Below are 25,745 nucleotides of genomic sequence, written 5' to 3'. Positions count from 1 at the left end.
TCTCCCAGTTTCTGTGCGTATAGAGTTCACAAGTTTGGCAGCAGTCGCCAGTTCAATTTTACAGCTCTCTGTTAATAATAAACACAGGTGGATGAAAAGTTTGTTCAATTAAGAAATAGTAGTAACTAGTGGTACAAACAGGTCATTTTCTGTGATAACTCTGTTAATAAAGTATTTGCCAGTGAACTCTTAAGTACTTTGCTCTTGACTCCTTGTTTGCTTTTGACTTTGAAAGGTACTGTGCTTTTGTAATACAAAGATGTTTGCCAAGGAATGAAGTTTACTAAATTGCTATTGTGGGGTAGGTTTTTTTATTGTTTGTGGACTAGGCTGAAAGATATGCATGCTTTTGCCCTGGATTTGCTTCACTGGTTTACAGTAAGTTCCATAGTACAAGGCTAGACATGCAATGAGAAGTACTTGCAGAGGACAGCCTGGCTTGTATTACCTCTGTGGCACTTCAGCTGCAGTATACTCTTAAATTTCTGAGAAGGGCAAAAAACTGCTGTTGCTGACTTACCTCTTTAATTAAGGATCCCATGTAAAGGGCAGTCAGTGGAGTTTGTTCTGCTGGTTTGACAACCACTGTATTTCCACAACAAAGGGCAGGGGCGATCTTCCAGATGAACATAACCAATGGGAAGTTCCACTGAAAGACAGACGAGAAGGTGTATACTATTTCTAATACATCACCAAATGCCTTTGCTTTTTCTATGATAATAGCGCAAATTGCCAACTGGGTGGTTGAACTCTTTGTCGAACTCTTTCAAGAATGAAGATATTTCAAAAAAGTAACTGGCAAGCTGTGTTATACAAAGACCAGTGATTTGGGTATATGTGAGTCCAAGGTTTTACTTAAAAGCTCAAGAGACACTAAGGGTACTCCTTCAACAAAGCCTTACAGAAAGTTACTGGATTAGTGGTGAAACTGGGAGTTTTGCTATCCTAAATGATCACATCCATCATCAATTCAGTTTTCTAAGGAAGACAAGGTAATAACATGCAACACTGCCCCTGCCCTTTTCCCTGGAGGTTTCACTGGCAGATCTCTATTGCAGTCAGTCCAGCCAGACTGCAGGGCAGCTGACTCCTTTAGACCCCACATTCAGCAGTTTGAGGGACAACGTGGCTGGGGAAAATTGGGTTGCCCCTTTGTGAATATATCTAATGGTTTTGGAAGCATTGAGTCCATAAGCCTCAGCACAGAAGATGCAGTGTGCCTTACCTTTATGAAAGTGAGGAAAAAGGCTATTAACAGTTATCTATTATGTCAGAAAGGCTTGGAGGAGTATATACGCAACTGTTCTTTATCTTTCTCCTGATCTCATTTCAAACTCATCCCATCCCCAAAAATAACAGGAGCACAAATAACGCAAAGTAAGGCATTACAGGGTTTTCTGGATTTTCATCATTAAAGTGGACTGTGTGAGTAGAAGGGAAATAGAAATGCTGAGCTAGCACAAGTGTTTTGCAGCATTCATATAGTCCTCAAAGTTTTTTGTTTGTGTAAAACCCTCCAAATTGGTGGCTTCACATTTCAATGGAGAGAAAATAAAGATATACTCAGAAGTCCTTAAACAATTTTTAAGAGAAGCCAGTGTTTGTAAGTGCTTATAATTCCAGGATGCAATGTTATTTAAAGTGGCCACATCTAGGGTGTCTAGTTCTTTAGCATATCTTGACTCTGAGTGCTTTACTTGAAATATTTCGCACTGACCTACAAGAGAATCTAAACCAGCAGATTCCCAAGCTCTTCTAGAGGCTGGATTCATACTCCAGTGATGTTCTCTAAATCAATGTGGTGGTATAAAGAGATAGCAAATCTGCAAGCTCAACTGGAACACATCAGAAACATGTGTGGGACCCACATGTCTGAGCAAACCTGATAGACAAGCTATATCTATTTCAGAATCCGGTAAGCTGTCGAGCAGGTCAGGTCATGCTGCCCACACCTACCATGTTCAAAGATGTGGGTGGATTAGGAGTGTCTAGTGCATATAACCATTTTCACAGCAACCCATGAAGCTGTGTAGACTGCACAAGTAAGTTTAAAAGTTGAGCTCCTCAATGTTTTGCATGTTCAGACTCAGGCAGATCTTTTGAATCTTCACTTAAAATAAGTAACTTTATAACTGGGAATTTAGACACCAAGCAGGAGCTTGGGAAAATACGGGTCAGTATCACTGTGCTTGTTGGACATGTTCTTTTTGTTGTTACTTGCACCATCAACCATGGTGAATGACACTTTGTCATAAAGAAAGATCCAGTTGTCAGGATGCTGTGTGGAGCAGAACAGATATTCCAGGTCCTAAGGAGATTATTGCGTATAGGCTGTAACTATTACCCTCTCCTACTTGTTTATTTCTAATTCTTTCAGTTCCAAGAAAACACAGTTCTGTCTTTCAAACTAATCCATCAGTCAATATTTTGAAATTTATTTTCCCTCCTTATACAGGGAGGAGATAGACAAGGCTGTACTGGACTGACTCATCAAAAACTCCCTGTTGGAGAATTTGATGAGTACTCAGGATAGTATCTGTCTTTCAGGACCTGAAATTTTCTGATTGGTAATATTTCACAAATGTGCTTGTATAGACACAATTTCAAAAGCATTTCCATTTGTAACAAGAATATTTGTGTTTTACAACTTACCGGAATAATTTGGCCACACACACCAATAGGCTCATGTCTTGTAAATGTAAAAAAGTTTCCATCTAAGGGAAGAAGAAATAAATTAGACATTCAGACAAAGTATTTGTGAGAAACAGTTAAATCAGAAAGAAGATAAAGTTGGATACTAAACTTATCTGGATACAATTTTACTTATAAATGATATTTTCAAAATCTTAACTATGCAAAAAACCAACCATAAAGTACATCTGGATTCAATATCTACTTTCTTCATAGCTCCAAGATTTCATTCTGCCAGTCTGACTGACTTTTTGTAGTGATAACCCTGCTTCTCATTATGGTACGCACAACACACCAATAAGCATTCCTCATTTCTTTTTTCTTTTATCACTTTTTTTTTTTTTTTGAAAGTGCTCTTTTAAAAGCTACTTGCAATCCTAGGTACATATCAGACATTTTTAAATATTGGATCTTAGCTTAAATCAAATCCATTAAGTATAAACTTCTCTTTGATTCAAATAAACATGTGTTCCATTAAGCCTAGTATAGAGATCTACATGACGCAAAAAGTTGGAAGTATTTATCACTCTAGTTTTCCTTAATTCCTTCTTTATTACCATTCTTTTCTTTGTCCTGAGAGAAGGCATCTAGAAACAATGTTTACATAGAGCTGCTTAATGGGAGAGGGAAAGGAATGAAATTTCAGCAAAATAGAGGAATGTTTCCTCATTCCTATCTTAGTAGTCTTCCTAATACATTATCCAATAACTGAAACAAATATTACTGTTTGTGCTAATCTTAGCTTTAATAAGCAAATGCCTGGTTTACATTACTGTACCTTAGCATAAATTATATATTACTATGCAAAAGTAACCTACTACACTTAGATGTACATACAGGCTAAAATCTTTTGGTCAATAAATAGTACTTACTAGTAGTGTATAGAACAAGAAATAAATGTGAATAATGGCACTAAATGTTTAATCCAAGCACTATGATAAATCTTAAATAACTTATATTAAGAACTATCCAAATTATTTTCCATTTGAGATATTTTTCGTATTGCATAACTTTTAGAAAAAGGCATTTTTTTACAGATCACATTGGCTTCAGTTCTGTACTTTTGTTATCTCAAAACTACTCACCCATCGGAACAGTACGCCCATGGATTTTATCAGCCCAGCCTGCACAGTAGCGTAACGTTTTGATACAGGCACCTAAATCCATTAGGTAAGCAGTGGAAAAGAGTTTCCCCCCATTAATGGCTTCCATTGTCTGCAGACAACAGCAATTAAAAAGTTAATATCAAATATTGATAATGGTTCTCATGCTTGTACTTTGTCATTTAGCTTTTGGCTGTTCAGTTCAGAGGTTTTCAAATTTAGTACAAATATTTAGATTAATTCCACTCTGAAAGACACTTAGCATTTGAAAAAAAAACAAGGTAGCAATTTACAAATGAGAAATTTTTGTGATGGTTTATTCACAGTGAGCTATGCAGTATGATGATCACGGGCCCATTTGCAATGGTGAGATATTCTGAAAAAACAATAGCATTTCTCCCATCTGAATCAGTTACACTGTTCAGGTTTATAGTAGATATTCTACCAGTGTAGATGAAAAGATCAGCTGGGAGTCTGCACTAATAACTGATGCAAACAAAATGAGTAGCCTCCCTCAGCCACTAACACCGAAGGTAGGCAGTAGTTTCCTGGAAATAACTGTCACATTAACATAGGACCCTGCGATTTTTAGTTATTATAGAACATCTTTCTAGGTGGTTAATAAATGCATGATTAGCAACTGATATGTGCAAGAAGACTCAAAGCATGGAATAAAATACCCCAAATATACCTTAAGTGTTTGATGTGCAAAGGAAAGATCTGAGCTATCAAGAAGTCTTAACTGAAAAAAATCACTATGAAAAATAAATATTTATAGAGAAGATACTCTCTTTTACTGGCTGACTACTAACTGAGTGAACTAACTGGTCTTATTTGAAGCCAGGCCTGACTCTCCATACCATGGATCTCCATGCCAGGCAGATACAAACCTTGAGAATAAAAATCAGCAAATATTCATTCAACATCTATTACTTTTCAGATGACCAATTCTGTTCCACCCACAGTGCTTTAATGATCCCACAGAGACACCAACACTAAGCAGGGTTGATTTCCAGCCAAATCTAGGGAGTGTGGTTTGGATTAATGCCATTTTAATACCTCTAATTGTTGGAACATCTAGTTAAAGACCATGTGCAATTCTTAAATAGTGTCACCATCTTCTTGAGACTAGTAGAATTTTTTTCTCAAGTTTTCCAGCACAGAGACACTGTGGACCTTCAGCTTTGTCAACAATCCTGCTAGGATGCTGAGTAGAAAAACCTCAAACTATAGTTTCAAGATCTAGTCAGATCTTAGAAATATTATTTTCTTTTCTAAATTTGTAATTTTGTATGTCCAAGGTTCTTTAGCATTTCAGGCTGAGTCTACAGACTGATCCTGCAAGTATAGGGTTTCACCAGCAACAGCCCTGTGAGGTCCGCAGTTTTAGTTAACTGGACACATTGCAGATATACTTGGGAAGAGAACAGAACGGAGAAGCCAGCAATGCTTGATGGCTTTCATCAAGAAGGAACTGATTAAATGAGATATGCCCTTGTCATTCCAGGCAGCATATCCAGCACTGTGTTGTTCTGTTTGGACATGGGAGAAAATTCTTCCCTGGCCTCAAACTTATGAACTCTGTAGCTCTGAACATCACAACAGACTAAAACCTAAGAAACAGAATTCTTAGTGGCTCTTTCAGTACCTTGCTTTGACTTTTTCTTCCAGTAGTCTACATATATGGCTGTTGAGCCTCTGGAGCTTCAGCAGAGGCATCTTATCATTATATGAAACACTGAAATAGTATAATTTTGATCCTAGCCAAGATGCATGAACACAGGAAAATGCATTTGCAATGAGCTTTGGGGGTCTATTTTGATGTCTAGTGTTTACAAGGTTATTTGCTATTCTATAGTACTAGTTCTGCAGTTAGGATACGCTGTGAGTGAAGAAAATCTCTCTTAATTTTAATGAAGACTGGAAAGCACTTCATTCAAACACACCTCATCTAAAAGGGAAAAGTAGTTAATAATGGGAGTAAGGTGTAGGAAATAAAAACAAAGTAAAATAGAAACTTGGGAGGGGCCCCAGAGAAAAGCAATACTTTCATATTATGAAAATGGCAAGTAGGAACAGAAACTAACTTAATACTTCAGCTTTCCTGTGGAAAAAAGATTATTTCTCCATCCTCCTTGCATGTGTAATGCCTTAGGCTGTACAATAGAGAAGCAAATGCCAGCTTATCCAGTATTTAACTGACAAGGGGGCATACTTTTCCTATTAAAAATGCAACACACTTAAAATTTTGTCTCTCTCAAATCCAATAAATCTAGCATTGTTAAGAACATAAGTTCTTGCCACTCAAGTTTTCTCCTGAAAAAGTAGGTGATTATCAGTCCCTATCAAAATGACAAGATTCTTTTGGAGAATTGACTGTGTTAAAGAAAAGTGTAAATTTGACAGTTGCAGACTTTGGAGTTCAGGGAAATAACCTCAGTTCCTTTGAATTTTATTTTATTTTATTTTTTTTTTTAAGAAACCTGTTTGGGACATATGCAAATGTCTTGCTGTACTACAGCCATAAGGACAACAGAGTGGGCAATAGATTCTTTGCAGGTTTTACATATTTTGGAGCTTTAAATATTATAAGCTTATCAATGGTGTGGTTTGTAGCTAATGGCTAAGTACTTCAAATTGTGACTAGATCAGTCTGAGTGGTGATCCTGAACGTTGGATACTCCTCCTGCTCTCTTTAATTTTTGGCACTGTTTGCAGAAAACCAGGGTTCATCTTCAGGATAGTGCAAACAATTATCCTGCCTAAATGTTAATTCCAGAAGGTGCTTGAAATAGCAAAGGGATCATCTTAATAATAGCATCATATGTGCAGTTTAAAACAAGAGGGGAGACTACTACACTTTATCAAACTGGTGGTACAATTCTATTTTAAACGTTCTTTCTTGCTTTGGTGCATAATTGGTGTGTGGTAGTGGAATAGCTTATGTGTCTGCTCCTAAGAGTGGTAAAATGGCCCATACATAGTAGCTGGTAAAAGCAGGACATCATTCCCCATCCTCCATGTTCTTCCTGCTAATAAGCGATTCATTGCTGCTTTTGGTTCTCATTAAGGTTTTTCACTCGTTGGCGGTTGCAAGCTGAAGTTAGTGAAGGACCAGTGATAACAAAATATATAGCCATGAAATTCAAAATTTCTCCCAGCTCTGAATTGTATCATGTGTAAGCGCTGAGACAGGCTTTGAGTTTAGGCCTTGATTCAGGCCTTGGTTTAGACAAGTGTTAAGCACGTGGTTTATGTTAGTGTGTCCTTAAAATTCAACAACTGAAATTACATTGATTGTAGGTGGCTTAAGTATCATCTTAAAGCTAATAAAATACTCAAGTACTTTGTGCCTGTGGGGTGTTAGTAGACCCGTGTGCAAGCCAGTTTATTGAGGTCCATTTGCAATACAGATGAAAAACAAGTATTGAGACAATCTGACTTTCCAAGGATTTAGCATGTTATGCTTGCTTATATCTTTCTTTAAAAATCAGGACATAGTTGTTTTTTTTTCCCCCAGTCTTTTGTTCACGTATCATACTCACAGCTAAAATCAGCCGATCTCTTTCAACTAAGTCAGCTAGTTTATTCAAGAGTCTTCCTCGCTCTGAAGCATCCATTGTACGCCAGGGTGACCCAAACTCAAAAGCTTTTCTAGCTGCTTTAACAGCCTTGTCTACATCTTCCTGTGGGGAAAACAGAGAAACTTTTATAATCAATAATTGATTCTGTCATCAGTCTTGTTGGTTGTTAAATGTGCAAGGTGTTTTGCAAGGCAAATACGTGACACCAACCCCAATCTAATCCGAATTAGTACAGTAGTTTTAGATACATGGGTTATTTTCTTTCAAACACTTCTGCTATCATTTCAGCAATATGAAGTTGTATGAGAAATGAATGGGCTCTCAAAGCTTCGAAAATAAAAACATATTACGGAACTCTGTTTTTAACATCTAGTTTTTCAAACCGTTTGCCTTCTAGTGTCTGCAATTGGGGATACACCCACCAATTACACTGCTGATGCAATTTAATCTCTTTTATGTACAAAGAGATGCCCAAATATGTAAGTTAAATATTTAAGTACTCAACATTATCTAAAAGTATCTGCTGGTGTGATGAAACCAGGTTAGAAAAATTTGTTCCTTAGAATGTTTCATAAAGTGAACAAAAATTTATTACTGAGGATGACAAATCAATGCATTTATTTTTTAAAGTTTCAAGGAACATTTTTATTTAAAATAATTTTAACAATTGACTAATTTACCAGCTTTAAAATGCTAAGCCTAAATGTTCTGAAGTCTAAGCATTGTCTTTGCATTAAGCAAACTAATTTATCAGTTCATTTTTTTTTTATAGCATGATTTATTATGTATCCTGTGGCTTTCGCTATAGCAGGAAAATGTACAATGAATTATATGAAACTTTTTTCTGTGGAAGGATGTTCCAGAATATATAAAACTCAATTAAAAATCTCTTGAGAAAAAACTTCTAGTACTTTGAATTCTCCTATATTTCACAATTCTTGTAAAAGTTTTCCCAGGAAAGCAATGACAAAAAAGAAGGAAGTTTATTCTAGTTGGGTTTTTTTTAGAAATTAGAAACAAATTTCAAGAAAAAAAGAAAGAGGGATCTATATATGGCACATTTCCCTCAGCAATTTGAATGCATTGTTTAAAGGATTTCTTTAATTTTTTTTTTTTCCTTTTTTTGTACTGCTGGTTGCTAGAGTATCCTCCAGGGAAATCACTATCAAGGTTAACTAAGTCAGCAAAGTTGACGAAGTCAAAACCAAAGTCAGTTTTTCTAAATTGGAAACAGATTTTGAATCTTTAACTGATGTTGGTAGCTGACAACTAATTTTTAAAACCCAGGATTAGGATGGGTAAGTGGCTTGGAAAGCCCAGCACAGACATGCTAGGCAGGAGGCCCACAGAATTTCCCAAAGTTCTTTCCAGTAAGTGTGCAAAAAAGATAAGAATGATATCTGCAAATAGCACAGCCATTACTATACGATAATACTGACTAGTCACCTGCATCAGGTAGCAGAAATCTACCATATTAAAAAGAATTACTTTTCTTTAGAATCTGTCAGAATATCATCAAGTACCTCATCACTTATCTGTGACCTAAAAAACTGCATTCAATTAATATTTAATTCATTTTTTTCTCATCTCTTTCTATCATAACTATTTTACAGCTTTGCAGTATGACTTGGGGTGTATGCCTTGGCCTTTACTGGAAAAGAGACAAGAGGAAACCAGAAGACATACTTGCATGAATGATGTAAATTAAAACTACATACAGTGCCATGTGTTCTGTCTACTACAAGTGCAGAAATAATTAAAACAGAGAAAAATTATATAAAGCTAATATAGGGCTGTGGATGAAAAGTAAGAAAAAAAAAGATCTTCCACTGCATGAAATTTAATTTGGGTATGTAAATCTACACCATGAGTGTAAAGACTGATAGCTCCTTTCAGACCTAGTTTAGACTTTTTACAGAAGTACGTTTACTTCGCATCCCAATGACCATTTGTTGAGCTGCTTTATTATTACTAGGGGCCTTTAGGATTAGTGAATAGCTTGAAAGAGCCATCAAACTGAAAGGAAAACAGTTCCCACCCACATATGTGTCTGTGCTTTGTAATCTCCACTTGTTTTTTTTAAATACCACTGCAAGGCAGTGTACAGCCCTTTGTCAACCCTATTGTACACACAAATTAAATTCCTAAAATCTCTTGGCTCATTATCTAAAGACTAGGCTCTAGAATATTAGGTTCACAATGACTGTGCAATTTACTAGATTTGTACATTTCACTTGGCAATTTAGTTAATAGCAGTTGTCATTACACATTAGTTTGCAAAATTATTGGAGAGAAAGCAAACTTGTGTGTGGAACGGTATTATCTCTTTAGTTAACGAGTTGTTAGATTGCTCATAAGGAGTGAAAGCTACAAAAATGCTGATGGTAAGTGAACAGTTGCGGGTCATGAGTAATTTAATTTGAGGATGATCAAATGTCAGGCCAACCTGATTTGCAATGTAATTTGTTTTTTAAACACTGAATAGAGAAGAGGTAGAAGAAGTAACATTTTACATTAAAAGCATGTATGGTTCTAGTGAGGTATGATTCAGAAGACAGCAGCATGCTTACGAAATTCTTTGAGGACAATAAGAGCCTGAAATAATCTCAGTGACGCTGAGCACTATACACAAATAACTGGGACTAAAGAAAAGGAAGAACAAGGCATTTGAAGAACTCATGATTCATAGATTATGAAATTATCAAAAGGCAGATTCATGCAGACTTTCTCAGCCATCTTTGCCTTACAAAAAGTTCAAAATGTGTCTTTGCTGTGACCTTATAACGTGTGCTCACTATTGCTCATGTGCTAGACAGATGGCATTTGAGCCAAATGTATCAGGAGATTCATGGTGAAATTACAGAACAAAGCAACTAAGATTCAATGAGCATAGGATGTTGAATGAACTGGGTTTCTAAGTATTTCTCGAAAGAGCATTTAATTTCAGACAATCTTTGTAAATTCAAATATTCTGAAAGAGATTGTGCTTATTACATTGGCAGTAAATTTTTGGTGAACTTATAATACAGTTAAACAGCTTATAGGTTTTATAGCAGTTCTCATGGATAAAAAGGTGTTTAATGGACATTTCACTGCTAAGCTTAAAACACACTTTTTATACAGATGATTCTAGATATGCATATTTCTTGACTAAAATGAACATCAGATGTCATTTTGTGAGAAATATGAGAAAATCGTCTCACTTTTAGATGCAAAAATTTGACCTTGAAGGGGAAAGTGTAGAAAATGAAATAAATATTTGCAAGAACTAAAACAGTAATTGTGAAACCAATTTAATTTTCAGTCACAGTCATCACTTTTTTTATACCTGTGAACTGGAAATAGAACATTCACTTCTCATACTTAGAGTTTATAAAAAAAATTTCTTTAGTAATCAGTTTTAAAACTGTTTAAACAACATTGTCTGTTCTATTTAAAAAACTAACTCCCCTACTTGATAACTTACATTTAAACTATATGGTAGCACTAGGTGTATTCTTCTCAGCAGAAAAATAGATAATATAACAAAAATACAGAGCTGTTTGTCTCAGGGCTTATGTTTTCATTATATCTTTGATTACCTGGCATGTATCTGTAATTTTGCACTAAGAAACCTCATAAATATAAAAAATAAATGTATATTTACAGATGTCAACAATCTTTTTTAGTCCTCTGCTTAAATTAATCAATTCAACTTGCAGTAAGGAAACCAATTTTGATGGAATTAGTGTCTATTTGATAGGTTACCTTCAGCTCCAGAGTCTTTTTTAGGACTATGTTCCAATATATTTTTCATAAAACCAAATTTTTGAACTGGGCAGTATTGAGAACACATGTTCATAGCTTAAAATGCTGATGGTAATGATCATCTACACAGAGTCTATGTGGGAAAATATCAGTATTTGCCCACTTCATGTTATCTATAATGAAAAAGCCTTGTATAAATGTGTAATGAACAGATTACATCACTGTGTGAGGAAGAGCCAGGAATAAATAACAAAAATACTCAATTAAATTATTAAATGTCACTGATCAAAAATAACAAAAAGAATCAATATTATAAAAAAAAATTAACAAAAAATGTTTCTTCAGAACTTTCTTCATATGAGCAAGATCCTAAGAGTAAAGCAGTTTTTCAGTGTCTGTTTACAAACAGCACCAAGGCTTAGTAAAAAAGGTAAGAATTATGTGTGCAGAAGAAGGTATACGGGATGAAGTAGGTACGTGTCTCAGGTGATGTGTTACATCAACACAGATGGATGCTTGCCTTCCTGTTTTTAAGATGAAGAGTTAAAGCAAGGGTTAAAAGCAGGAAAGAAAACTCTACCTTGTCGCCTTCTTCAACCTCACAGATTTTCTCTTCATTTGCAGGGTTAAAGACTTCAAATTTTTTACCACTGATAGAATCATGCCACTCATTGTTTATAAATATCTGCAGAGGAAGAAATAGCGCAACAATATTAGTAACATATATATAGCTGTTGTTTGTTGTCTGTTTTAGTGAATAAATCTGTCTTTCATACCTGACTGATAGGTACTGGAATTAAAAATGGAATAGCTGTTTAGACATTATTCTGAAGAGATGAGTAACCACATATGCACTTAACCAGTAACAGCTTTATAAATTTAACTTCCTTTGGAGAGGCAAACTTTCTCTACATGATATTTTCACTTTGTTTCATATCATAAAAAGGTACTGTTACAAAGGGGTCCCTCCTGTCTCAAACTGAAGTCTGTGATGTACAAGGGAGGTGCAGTCCTAAATGACCTACCTAAAACTACCCGGGTTTCCTACGCTCACAGGGTTGATTATGATGGAGGGCCTTTCTGCTACACACCCCAACAGAAGTCAACCCAATCCTGAGGTTTAGTATATATAGTATATGTAGTATCTTGGAGAACGCTATTTTATTTAGCTTCACTTTGATTTCTCTTGACTCTCTCCTGCTAAAAGGGAAAATCCTAACAAAAAATAACCAACAGTATGTTCTTCTGAAATTAAAGTCAAGACTAAAAAAACCCCACTGCAGTCAATTGAATGAAACAAAGAAAGAACCACTTAACCAGAGTAAGTATAGTTAAGCAAGCAAGGATAGTTCTCTGTTTTCATGTTACAGGAGAAAAATAATTAGAGATTAGGGAGAGGCTTTTTTATTTTTCATGAAGATCCTCTAGCTTTGTGGATTGGTGCTTCATTGAATGTGATCCTAATCAAGGACATTAAAACCAAGTAAATGACCTAAATTGTGCTTTCCTCAATCTTTCTAGAATATTCTGTCTTTTATATAATATCTTTCTATTCCCTAAAGTCCCAAACATATAGCTAGGTATTAAGAAGCACAAAAGAACAATTGCATAGCGGCTGGCCTACACTGAAGTTAATCATAACGGCTTACTGAGCAGCAATGGAATTGATAGCCAAGTTCATTTAATAAACGTTAGGAACTGTGTCCTTCCTCAAAGATTACACTTTTATACTGGCTGAAAGCACATTGTATACTGAATTTACTTTGCATGGCTGGAACAAATACCATCAACTCTTGATTTCAACATTGCTGGCACACTAAGGAAAGCAAGGCCGGCATTGTTGTTTCCCATTGTTTCCCATTTTTTGGGTTTGCATGGAGGACCCCATGCCAGAGCAGGTGGATTCACCTGAAGGAGGCTGTGACCCTGTGGGAAGCCCATGCTGGAGCAGGCTCCTGGCAGGACCTGTGGCTCCATGCAGAGAGGAGCCCACGCTGGAGCAGGTTTGCTGGCAGGACTTGTGACCCCATGGGGGACCCACGCTGGAGCAGTCTGCTCCTGAAGGTCTGCACTCCTGGAAGGGACCCACTCTGGAGCAGTTCATGAAGAACTGAAGCCCGTGGGAAGGACCCAAGTTGGAGAAGTTCATGGAAGACTGTCTTCATGGGAGGGACCCCACATGGGAGCAGGGGAAGAGTGTGAGGAGTCCTCCCCCTGAGGAGGAAGGAGCGGCAGAGACGAGGAGTGATCAACTGACCACGACCCCCATTCCCCGTCCCCCTGTGCCACTGGCGGGGGAGAAGGGAGAGAAATTGGGAGTGAAGTTAAGCCCAGGATGAAGGGACGGGTGAGGGAAGGTGTTTTAAGATTTGGTTTCATTTCTCATTAGTCTACTCAGTTTTGCTTGGTAATAAATTAGATGAATTTTTTCTAAGTTGAGTCTATTTTGCCTGTGACGGTAATTGGTGAGTGATCTCTCCCTGCCCTTATCTCCACCCACGAGCCTTTCATTATATTTTCTCCCCCTGCCCAGCTGAGGAGGGCAGTGATAGATTGGCTCTGGTGGGCACCTGGCCTCCAGCCATGGCCAACCCACCACAATCCTTTTTGGTGCCCAATGTAGGGCATGAGGAATTTGAAATGAGGATAGTAATCTAGCAAAACCTTCCATACAACTAACTAGTCAATGTGGCTTTTTCCGTAGCAGCCAACGCACATACAGTATCTGTAATTTCATCTTACCAGATGCTGTTCCTTACAGGATGCTGTTCTCCAGTTGCTTATCATATCAATGGAGAGGGACTTTTTACAGGGCGAAAGCTGGAGAGGGACTGTTTAAAGGGCAAGTAGTGACAGGACAAGGGGTAATGGGTTTAAGCTGAAGGAAGGTCGATTTAGATTAGATGTTAGAAAGAAATTCTTTACTGTGAGGGTGGTGAGGCACTGGAACAGGTTGCCCAGAGAAGCTGTGGATGCCCCATCCCTGGAAGTGTTCAAGGCCAGGTTGGATGGGGCTTTGGGCAACATGGTCTAGTGGAGGGTGTCCCTGCCCGTAGCAGGGGGGTTGGAACTAGATGGTCTTTAAGGTCCCTTCCAACCCAAACCATTCTATGATTCTATGATTGGAAGAGGTAATGGGCAAAACATGGGCTTATCATAGCTAGAGAGTGGAATGATTGTAAAGAATTTCTGTTGTTCTAATTGTGGTGAAGGGATGAGGGGTGAATTTTGTGTGTAAATTGTTCACTTTTGTTTGGTGTTTTGATGATGTTATTTTGATTTTGGTGTGGGGAATTCCATTTTTTGTTGATGTGATTGAAGTTTGTGAATTTTGTGTAATGAATGTGGATTTTAATGATAATTCTTAAACATGTAATTCACAGAGGCGAGGGGTGGAATATTTATTTCTAATTATTATATTTATAGTTTAATTATATATTAATTATATTTATAATGATATATTAGGATTATATTAATTATATTTATTATTTTATATTTATTTATATTTTTAAAATAATGATGATATAATATTTGTGAATTTTCTGTCATATTGAAGATGACACAAAATGAATTGATTCAGCAATTGCTCAGTGACAGAGAATCATAGAATCATTTTGGTTGGAAAAGACCTTTAAGATCATCAAGTCCAGCCATTGAGTAAAACAACGTACTAAAAATATCATCTACTTTAGTTGTAATTATTGAGAAGTTATATGATATTACACAGCTGTGAAAATTTAGAAGAGAAGCAGAGAGAAGGCTAAGGACCTCTGAGTGAAATTTGAGGTACTTACTCCTGTTCACAAATGCAAAATAGAACCTGGGCCTTACCTGTAGGTGCACAAAATCTGTGCTACCCTAGAGCCTGCCATCTCCGAGCCACTGCTGGTGAAATTGTCAAAGTGATTTAACTTTTGATTTTTGACTCTGTAGGTTAGCCTTGAAACTGAAAGGAAAACTTCATTGGAAAGATCTGACACATGGCACAGATATGGAAAAGAGGAGGCTATGTTGCTACCAAGCGTTGTGTAGGTTGTTCTTTAAAGTGGACGTGATAATGTATCCAGTCCAATGTTACCAATACCTGTCATCCTCTGTCTAACCATATCTGTGATCTCTGGGTTCAGGTCACTGCTGAAACGGGGTCGCTACCCTGAGCTGCCCTCCCAGTGCCTGAGCTCACCTTCCTGCTGCGGATGGGCTGGTACCCTCCCTTCTTGCGCTCTCCCAGTGCCACTGCGCTGCTGGCACGCATGTGAGATCTTGATCATGCTTGTCATTGAGACCATGGCAACGTCTGACTGACTGTACCAGGTATTTTGCATTCCAACCGTGCCCATGTTTAGGGTCATGGCATCTTACCCCACCTTTAGTCGCTGGGGCTTAGCTGACAGACCAACTAGCAGAAAAGATGTGATTCCTGTTTCCTCGCCATTAGGATAAAGGACCCATTGTTGCTGCTCAGAGTAGCAGGAATATTTAAATAGAAAACCAAAAAATACTTCAGGGCAGGCACATCAAAGCAAATGATGGCTGACTCAGGACAGGACAAAGCCAAAACACCAGAACTGTAGGGTAAATGCTTTTTGTCACAAGGAGCTGGGATTTAAACCCTACCACCACAACCACATACGATACCAAAATGTGACGGCTTTCAGGGAATAAATTTTTTGCATAGTATGGGAATTTCTTACACTGTCTGTCTGACTGGTTGTTAATAATTGGTGAATAGTTTGGTAATAACTATCAAGATCAATAAAAATATTATCTCTAAATGGTTATGTTAACAATTTGCCATTAATATATTCCTCTATGTTTCAGCTTGTTTATATGTGCGTGCCATATATAGAGTGTCATTGCTGCCTCCGAGCATCAGGACCGACCAGCAAACTCCTGAATTAAAAAAAACCTGTCGGGGAAATAAGTGTATAAGTCCCTGGAAATTTCAGATATGTGATAAAGTTGATTATAGGAATATCCACACAAAGTTCTGACTGTTATGAAAGGGCAAAGACAGCAGTTAAATGGTTAATATGAAAAAAGCCATCTTTAGTAACTATCTACATTGCCAAGAAAAGAGACAAAGTAAAAGGTAAATATTAACATAACACTGCTATGATGTTACAGTATGCCAAATTCATATCTGTCTGTGAAAGGAATAATAGCAAAACATACCATTTTTGGAAGTTTTTAAAGTATTTGTTTAAATACTACATTTATTGCACCAACCAATATCACCCTTAATATTAGTTTAGAATATCTTTCTTATTAATGTTTCTAATACCATTCCCATTTAAAACATAACTTCATTATGTGAAATATATACACCACATTGTATCAGGGCTGTATAAATCAAACTATCCAGACGTCTTCCGTAAGCCAGATAGCAGTCTTGCATATGCAGGTATGAAAGACAGGAAAGAGAAGGAAAAAGTCAGAACTCTCCCTGTAAGCAGTGTTACATACTTTGCAGGCAGTTGCACTCAGAAATGTGTGTGCAGCCATGCTCATTTAATGCTGTGGAGTATATGCTGCAAACAAACAGGAGGATGTGCATCTCCAAATCCAGCCAATGGCAGCATTCTGCAACTCCCCTGCCCTGCTGAAAAAAAAACATTTGGGATCATCTTGCAATAGGTTACAGTGTTTGGTTTGTCAGGCAGAACTCCACTGGCAGCTTAGATATTTTTGTGCTGGTTTGTCAGACATAAATGCAAAAGACATACCCATCTGTGTCACGTGCTGTGCAGGGGCTTGTCTGTGATGACTGACTGTGGTCCACGAGTTTGGGGCTGCAAATTTATTTTGTGAGGATTTATAAATGTTGTTGCAGGCATTTTGTAGCTGTTATTTCACTGGTATTTTTAGGAGAGAACATGGCTTTTTATTTCAACAACCCGAAGAAGTAATGACTTTCAGAGTTATTTGCACTAGGCCTGGAAATACGTATTTCTTATAGGTGAGAATGTACACCACTAAAGCTCAGTATTTAAAATAGACCCCAGGTAACAGGCTATTGCAGTCAAAACCCCTCTGACTGGCTTTATTTCCCAGTGTCAGAGTGCAACAAAATATTGATTCTCTGAAAGAATTTATTTCAGTTCAGATAATCTGATACCATTCACCATTTGGGGTTGAAGCTACCTGCAAGACTACAGTATTTCTGTCACGGTTTAGACAGTTGATTTGTTCACTCAAATGACCTGAGCAGAGAATGGGGAGACAAGACCTGCTTTTTGTGTTAGTTCATCATCCCATTGTTTTTTTTCCCTTCAGACCTTGAGTATTTTGAAAGGACCGTGAGTTCATTTTATAAAGTATCTGCTAGATGGGAAGTGCCATGTTTGTGTCTGTGCTGCATGAGGAAAGAAAGCACTTGACTCCAGACAGCTTTGTCTCAGATGGACCACACCATAGCTCTGCTGAAATAGATTTTAGGGCCTCTACGTTAGGTGCCATCACTTTATGAAACATAACTTCGTGCTGCACCTTCCTTAGAAGAAGTATCCCCCTTTTGTGGGTTCAATGTCTGTACAAGGGTTTCAGGCCTTAGTGTTTCTTGTAGAAATGACTTAAAAGTGCAGTTTAGAGAAGAAAAGACTTAATTTCTGATGTTGCAAAGATCTTACCATGATCCCATATTCAGTATCTGTCTATAAACTCATTCTTCGTCAGGGAAGAATATTTACATAATTCAATATTATTGTTATAAACCATAATCCATACTACAGAGATATAGTCAAGAAAAGTAATAGAACTAGCTAAAATGTGGACTATCCCAAACTTAGCTACTAAGGATAGCTTTAAAAATATGGAATGAAATGTCTAAGCTATCTTCTTTTTAGATATCAGAAACTCTTCCAAACTTATGGTACAAGAAAAAGCATAACCTCTCCCCACCATAAATCTGCCCCCAGATAGCCTACAACTCTTGCGATGATAAAGCTTTTCTTGACAATGCTCTTCAAATGAGCCCAGCGGCCTGTTTCACAGAGCTAAAAGTGATCACCGTATTTCAGCAGCTGCTCAGCTGACTGCTCACAAGCTTTCTAGTGAGGACAGTAAACCAGGGAATGGTATCACCAGTGGTTTTTTAGAGGCCAGGAACAGTGAAGAGACACCAGGGCTGTGATTGGGCTCCTGCATACCGGGGGCAATTCAGCATCACTCAGGTGAGGTGATGCACAGTGCTGAAAAACTGCTGGCCCCTATTCACACTCTCACGGACTATGAGAATCATTCAGTTAGTCTTGAGTTTGATGGTGGTAGTAAATCTTGCAGTTACATCTAAACTTGAAAGAGATTTGTGGCCCAAGAGGAGGCTCACTTTCAGTGCTGTAAGTTCTGATTTACTAGTCTCAAAATGTCATGGAGTCTCACTGTATTATTTAAGCAATACAGTTACAGTATGTGAAATTATTGAAAACTATTAAAGATTGAAGTTGTAAGCTTTAAACAAATATATCAATATAGAATACCTGCTGTGAAATCTCTTTTTTCCCCAGTTTTTTCCATACAAGAATTTGATATTTGGCTGATATTTCACGCAAATTCCCCCCTCCCCCCTCGGAATTGTATGTTATTTTTGATGCAGGAATTACATTTTACTACTGCAATGAACTAATAATCAGATAACATACTCTTTCTATTCATTATTTATTTAAACTTTTTGATTTGTCAGTTAGTGGCTTTGTATCTACAAAGCCAGCTGATCTTAAAAAGAGTATGTTTCTGTAGTACCTTTATAGCTGATTACCTTTCCCCAGATATTCTAATTAAATTTTTGGGGTTTTACCCCTCATCTTTGTGAAGCTAGTGGTTACAACATATGTGATACTCAGCTACAATTTTTCTTCACTCAGAGTGGCTTACTCTTTCACACTTTTTGATATTCCACATGCAGCTTAGTGAGAGAATGTGCTGCCATTTTCTCCTCCCTGCCCTGCCCCCCCATGTAATTTGACAACCTAATAATTAACTAATCTGAGTTTCTCTGATTAAAGGAGCACCACAGGGCTTAGTGTATGTGAAAGCATCATGACAGAAATCATTTGTCAAACAATCATTGTCTAATTCCTCAGTGTTGACTAAAGTAAAATATTTACTAGTACATTTTTAGCCAGCTACCAACACTCACTCAGTTCACTGGAATATCTTTAAAGGACATTCAGGTATGAAACCAATTCAAGATCACTTTGTGGTTCAACATCCAAGCCAATTTAACTGTTTAAAATGCATTTAATTTAATTCTTGAAATTCAAATTCCCTGAAGAGTGCTTAGTTTTATGAAAAGCATGGTGTGAAATGTAGCTATACCAACCCATAGATCCATAAACATATGGAAATACTTATTTAAGTGATCTCTCTAAAAGGCCCCAAATGATCCCTCTCATAGAAAATAAAAAAAAAAAAAATAAATAGAGAGAGTGTTAAGTAAAGAGAAAAGTCCTTGGAACATCTCCTGTAGACCTTTCTTTAGATCTTTGTGTGATGGCTGTTGATATTATGCCGTGGTAGAAAAAGAGAAAAATGAGTTTCCAGAGCTGAGAGATCTGCTGATATCCAAGGTGCTTCAGACAGAAAGGTTAATACATCAGCAGTAATTAATACTTCCCTCATGTTGATGCCTCTAACATAACTAGTCAAAACAATCCCACACCTCACGTTCTAACATGTATGGGACAGGAGAGGAACAGGACGGGTAAGAAGACAAGAGTGGAAAGGCTTTATTAAATTGTGGGATGACTGCTGGTTATGGGATGACATTTCTATTATCCCATCTCCCTGTCCTTCAGTACTCTGTTGTGGCTTTCAGACAGGCCTGTGTGATATTTGAAGAGAGGAGGAAAGCATTGCAAAAATCAAGCCTTGGCAAGGTTGTGTTGGATTTGATCACTTGTAGGTACACACTTTTGCAAACAGATGCATTGCACTTCTGCCTACTTACACATTATAAACAGTTTTTAAGGAAATGGTACCTACTGTCAAGGCAAAAGAAACATGCATTGTGACAATCTCCTTAATGGCACACTATAAACACCTCAGCCAAGCAGGCTGTCTTGTTATTGTTTTTTGTATTAATGGAATAGGTATTTTGCTAACTAAATATTTTAGAAGGATAGCAATGTTTACAGGAATTTATGTCTTGCATATTCAGTTACATCAGATTTCTGAGCTGGCATTTTGCTCATATCAGTTGTTTTACATTGGAAAAATAAAATATCAAACAAATAGCATTGTAGTTTCTGGAACACCGCTGTGACTTAGGAACTAAAGTATCTTCTCTGAATTAAGCTGAGGTTTTTGTTTGGTTGGGGTTTTTTGGGGTTTTTTTTTTTTTTTTTTAGACAGGAAGAGCAGTAGAGAGCTATCACATGGCAGAACTACACAGCTTTCGTAGCCTGTTAAATATTTACAAAGTGAGGTCCTGTGTGATTTATTCAAGAAAGATATGCATTGAAATCTTGTTAGGTTTTTTTCCATTAAAAAAAATAGGATAGAATGGAATACAAAAGGACTAATCTAGATAATCACTGAACACCTTGCTTTTGGAAAAGAAAATAAGCAATGGTTTTAGAAAATAAAATCTATTTCCATTGCAATGGTAATGGTAAAAAAAATGAACAGTAACCGAGGAGTTTCCAAAGAGAAGAGGTCCTTTCTGATCAATTGTTCTACCTGAATGGTTCAGAGGGCAGTTTCAATATTTTCTGCCAACAGTTTTTTCAAAGTTCTTGCAGATATCTGTGTACTATGATATAAAACAGGCAAAGAGTCTTTTCAAGCTGGGAACACAAGTCTGGATTCAGACCTTCTTTATCTGTGTATTTCTAACTGCATATGGAAAGAATTTTCTATTACAAAAAGTTTATGGTAATATTGAGTAATTAGTGATGGCAGACTTTTATCTGTTTTATTGATAGTTACTTGTTTAAGCTGAAAAACAGATTCATTTTATCTAAGAAAAATATGTGAGTGGAATGAATTTTATTTTAGTTTCGTTTTCACACATCCCTTTCCACATAAGCTTATTTGGTATAATTATTTAAATCTGATTTTAATACAATGAAATATGCTAACATTTTAATTTGTTCTTGCTATTCTGAAAAATAATATAATAATAGAAACTTTTCCTTCTTTTCTCCATTTATACTTTCTGAAAAACTTATTCCTGCAGAAAGTTTGTTTCAGGAGAAAAACAACACCCACCCCAAGTGAAATATGAAATGATTCTATCACACTTGCACTCTTCCTGAAATACTTAGGTTAAAAGAATCACTGAACATTAACTGCTAATATTTGTGATATCAGAAACTGGTCAGAATAAACATTTTAAGCCCTGATTTACAGTTGCTTCCATGGTTCATATAAGATTAAAATGAGCACATCCTACTGTCTGAGCTGAAAGCATAAGAAAAATTAAGAAACACAAACGCTACTAACCTTGGTGTACTTAATTTTCAGATCTTTGAGTGGTTCTGGCAGTGCTGGCAAAACTGGAGCAGGATTGCTGTCTGAGCCTTGCTTCTTCATATTTTCAGTTGAGGAGTTTGAGGACGTTCCTGGAACACAGGTGAAATGAGGTACAAGTGAAAGGCAGTGATTTTTGTCCTGACTGAGCTCTTAGCTTTATTTGTGCTTTTTATCTGTACCAGCTATGGTATATTTGCATACAGGAATATGATTGGATGAAAGAATTCATTGCAAAGAGAAAATGACACTACTTATTTTTAAGACCAAAAGCAACAGCCTTTTCACTGAGCTGAGACCTCGATGAAGCAAATGCTGCTGAAACAATCTGCTTAGCCAGACACTACGAATTTCTTACTGGGGTACACAGTTTAAGACCTCCTCGTCTTGTCTGTAAAATTGCTTTCTCTCAGTGGGCAGGTTCCCAGATTTTAAGAGAAGTTCTTCCTGTGCTTGATGGCAGCTCTGAAGGTAAAGACAGACTTGTTAACTCTGGAAACAAACTAAGCCCTTCTCATTGGAGAGTTGATGAGAATAATTCCCAGAGCTGGAAAGCGTTCACTAAAAAACAAGCCACCTTAGGTTACGCTTTAATATGTTCCGAGTACATTATAATTCCTGTAATTAATACCTGCTTTGTATATCACAGAGATAAGGGATGACTGTGGTGATACATAATCCTTCATGTGTTTTTCAAGAAATATGAAAGTAGGACAAAAATTGATCAATCCGGAAAAAATACTCTGTGAGTAGTACCAAGCAAAAGCTTGTTGTTATTTTCCAGATAGCACCACAATTTTGTGGACAAAATTTTTACTACAGTGTCATTTGGAAAATCTGAGTTTGTGCCTTTCAAAACAAATTATTTAATAGACAGGACTTTTCAATCCAGGGTGCAAAGCACTGATTATTCAGTGAGAAAAATATCTCTGGTACTGGCAAATCATTTTATATGGCAAAAGAAACTCCTCTCTTCATTAAGTCTTACCTTTTCCGATGAATGATATCACAGAACAAACTGGGACTGAATTCGCACTTGGTTTTTTATGCTAAGATTCTGATATATACACAACTGATTTGTGCCATAGAAATAAAGAGAAATGATCTTATTGCTTTCATTGAGACTACACAGATGCTTAAAAAATTCACTGAGCTCAGTTAATTCATGTATCAGGCATCATCTAAACCATCTGGCAATGGAGGCTTTGTTGCTTTTAACTGATGGATGACATAGGACATATCATGAGATTAATCTTATGATGCATTAGTTATATGTAACATATTTTCTGAATTAAAGAGCATGTTATAATTATCATTGATGATTTTTGTGTTCAGACATATGGTTGGAGCAAGAGTTTCTGGCCTTTAGAAAAGTCCAAGTAATTTCTGGATAAGAGAGAATTCTTTTCTCACAATAGTCATCTCTCAGTGAGATGTAGAGAGCAGTGTGGACTTAAGTTTCAACCATTCACCCTGTCCAGTGAATGGTGGGGGACCAATTCCCATTGCTATAACACCATGATATCCAAGGTTACCAGCTCAGTTACTTCTTTTTGGATGCATCCTTCAGCTATTCTGCCTCAGCTGGCTGGCTCAAGACATCCCAATGTAGAATGGTATATTTGAAAGTTTTGTGAATAGCACCTTGGGTTATAATGTTTGCCTGCCTTAGAGAATATCTTTGATTCTCATGAAAAAGGACAATGTCTAAATAGGGTTCGTTCACTTTTATTAGGAATATAGATTTCCAGTGCTATCTTCACATAGCAAATTTTTGTGGTTTTCTTTTTTTTTTTTTAAATTTCCATATAATTTTCTGGTTTAGACACTAAAGTCTACTCTGTTTAATAATCTTCCCACCACTCATTTCTCCATTAAACCACAAAGAGTTTGCCTCTAGTTAATTCACCTGCTAATTGCTCAGATTTGCCTAACTTAAACAGAATTTAAGTGGAGCTGTAAGACAGAGACCAGTGGAACGGTCTGGTTTCAAGCAAAACAAAAAAATCTTTCTCCCAAGCAGGAGTGTTCTAAATATGTTCTCATATTTAGGTACCATTGTATTCCTGATTTTGTTTAAAATGATTAAGCTAGAAGTGAATTATGATAACTTCTCTGGAAAATGATATCTTTTATCCTCTTCCCATGTCTATAAGGACAGCCTGAAATCTGCTCAGACAGGCTATAGAGATACTACCCTGGGTGAAAAGTTTCAACTTTTCCAAACATGCTGGTAATCATTGCTTTATTTTCCACACCATTCATTCATTTAACACATCCTTTACCCTCTTTTTTCCTTTCTGTTTCCCTCTTTCACTCTTGGATTGCATGAATCACCTTCACTACCATGCTTCCTGCAAGTCCTTTCTTTTCTCTCTAAACCTTGTGTATTGTTAAAAAGATTACTAGTTATCTTGAGCAATTTGCTTGTCCTATCTTTGGGCCTTATCTGCTGAAACTTGTTCCAAGCATTACCATTAATGTGAATAATTCCTTTAACTTCTCTGTGTTCTCATATCTATGAATGCCTGACTCCCCTCTCTTTTTCTAGGAAATTCTAACTATAGCTTCGACTAGCAGTTCATGACCATCCCAATAGTCTCCCATCCAATAGCTTTCCTATTCACTTTCAGCCTAGGATTCCTTTTAGCCTAGTGTACAGATTATTTCTTTTTTCTCACATCCCATGTTCCTCTTTATTACAGCTTCCTTCTATTTTCATTCTGTGACTTTTTTTCCCTATCCTGCATCACTGCTGTTACACATTTCACCTAAATAAAGATGTACACTTTAAGCACTATAACTTTAGTGGACTGTACTATTCTTTCAAATAGTGGATTATACAATGCTGGGATACTACAGATATTTTACATGGAACTTTACATAGTTTTGTTGTTAATATTTTCTTGGAAAATGTTAGATTCTATCTAGCTTTTTTTCCTTTCTTTTGGCCAATGATTTGATTGTTACTTGTTATCTTTTCACTGCTAAGGAATGAACCTTAGCTACTTCACACCTTGGAGAACTACATGATATATTATGTGACTATGTGATAGTGCTTTCCACACTTTAATGCATAACATTTCTCCCAGTTTAAATCTAATGAGTTCCCCTACTCAATACAAGATTGAAAAGGAACAAATGAAAGGTAGTGGTTCACCATGCCAGTTTTAAGCTTTGAGATGCCTTGCTGCATGACATTGGCAGCACTAAAACACAAGATCAAGGGCAGCATGAACTTTAGGTCTGATATGTCTTTCTATCTCAGTAAAAGTTAAATGAAAGTTTTATGCTGAAAGAAGCTGTAAATAATTTGTCCATGTGTTTCTTCACAAAGATTAAAAAAAAAAAAAAACAATTAATAACTAACCAAACACAACATCCCAGAGTACAATTAACCTTTCTCCTCAGATGTGATCATACAGTGGGATATTGCCAAAGCTGTTAGCAGTTACTTTTTGACTGGGTTTATTGTAGTCTAGGATGCCGAACTTTTTGGTCTATATTCTTGAGATTCATTGCAGTCGCATATTCATTACATGAGATATAATTTAATAGCCAGTAGCAGACAGACGAAAGCAAAGCTTTTCATTGGGCTAGCTGGCAATCCAACTAATGAAATCAGTGTGTCACAAGAGTCAGCCTGTGACTGGATTCACTTCCTTAAACACAATACAGGCACTATCTGATATGCCCTGGCCCCTCCTAGCTGCCCTGAGGTGTCAGTCCAGGAGAGTGCTGTAGACCCTATCTCACCTTGCCAAAGGCATATCAGTGTCTTGAGAACCCTTGTGCAGTTCAAATGGCACTCAATGCCTATGTTGAAGCAAATGACTTGACCAGAAGGTTTATGATTCTCCTTAGTACTTCTGTGTTACTGTATGATGGGCTAATACAGTCTGAAAGCCATGTATGTATTATAGAAATTCCCCTTCCCACATTTAATAGAGAAATATTTACTTTACATTGTAGAAGATGATTGTTCTGAGAATAAAATTATCTCTTATCCAGAAATGACTTTGACTTTTGTAAAGACCAGAAACTGTTGGGTTTTATTCCTCAGAACTAGGCTTGTATATTTTATAAGCAGTCTTTTTTTTTTCTTTTTTTCTTTTCTTTTTATTTTCTTTTCTTTTTTCCTTTTTTTTTT

The 25,745-nt window shown here is 36.8% G+C and overlaps 1 protein-coding gene across 2 annotated transcripts in view; it reads right to left on the bottom strand.

Annotated features, from left to right (window-relative positions):
* Positions 1-22,074, bottom strand: part of ALDH1A1 (aldehyde dehydrogenase 1 family member A1) — a 36,712-nt gene extending 14,638 nt beyond the window's left edge. Inside the window, exons 1-7 of one of the 2 annotated variants that reach the window (XM_054809565.1) lie at positions 21,954-22,074; positions 21,569-21,687; positions 11,706-11,810; positions 7,340-7,480; positions 3,777-3,906; positions 2,653-2,714; positions 521-649 (exon numbers count right to left, since the gene is read on the bottom strand). In XM_054809565.1, the coding sequence (XP_054665540.1) occupies positions 521-649; positions 2,653-2,714; positions 3,777-3,906; positions 7,340-7,480; positions 11,706-11,810; positions 21,569-21,658 (657 nt within the window). In that variant the 5' untranslated portion in view covers positions 21,659-21,687; positions 21,954-22,074. Of the gene's footprint in view, positions 1-520; positions 650-2,652; positions 2,715-3,776; positions 3,907-7,339; positions 7,481-11,705; positions 11,811-21,568; positions 21,758-21,953 lie in introns of those variants that run through there. The other variant, XM_054809564.1, reaches the window with a different exon arrangement.
* Positions 22,075-25,745: the final 3,671 nt, after the last annotated feature.

Source organism: Grus americana, chromosome Z (assembly GCF_028858705.1).
Source record: "Grus americana isolate bGruAme1 chromosome Z, bGruAme1.mat, whole genome shotgun sequence".
Taxonomy (NCBI): Eukaryota; Metazoa; Chordata; class Aves; order Gruiformes; family Gruidae; genus Grus; species Grus americana.
This window is presented reverse-complemented; position numbering and strand designations above follow the sequence as displayed.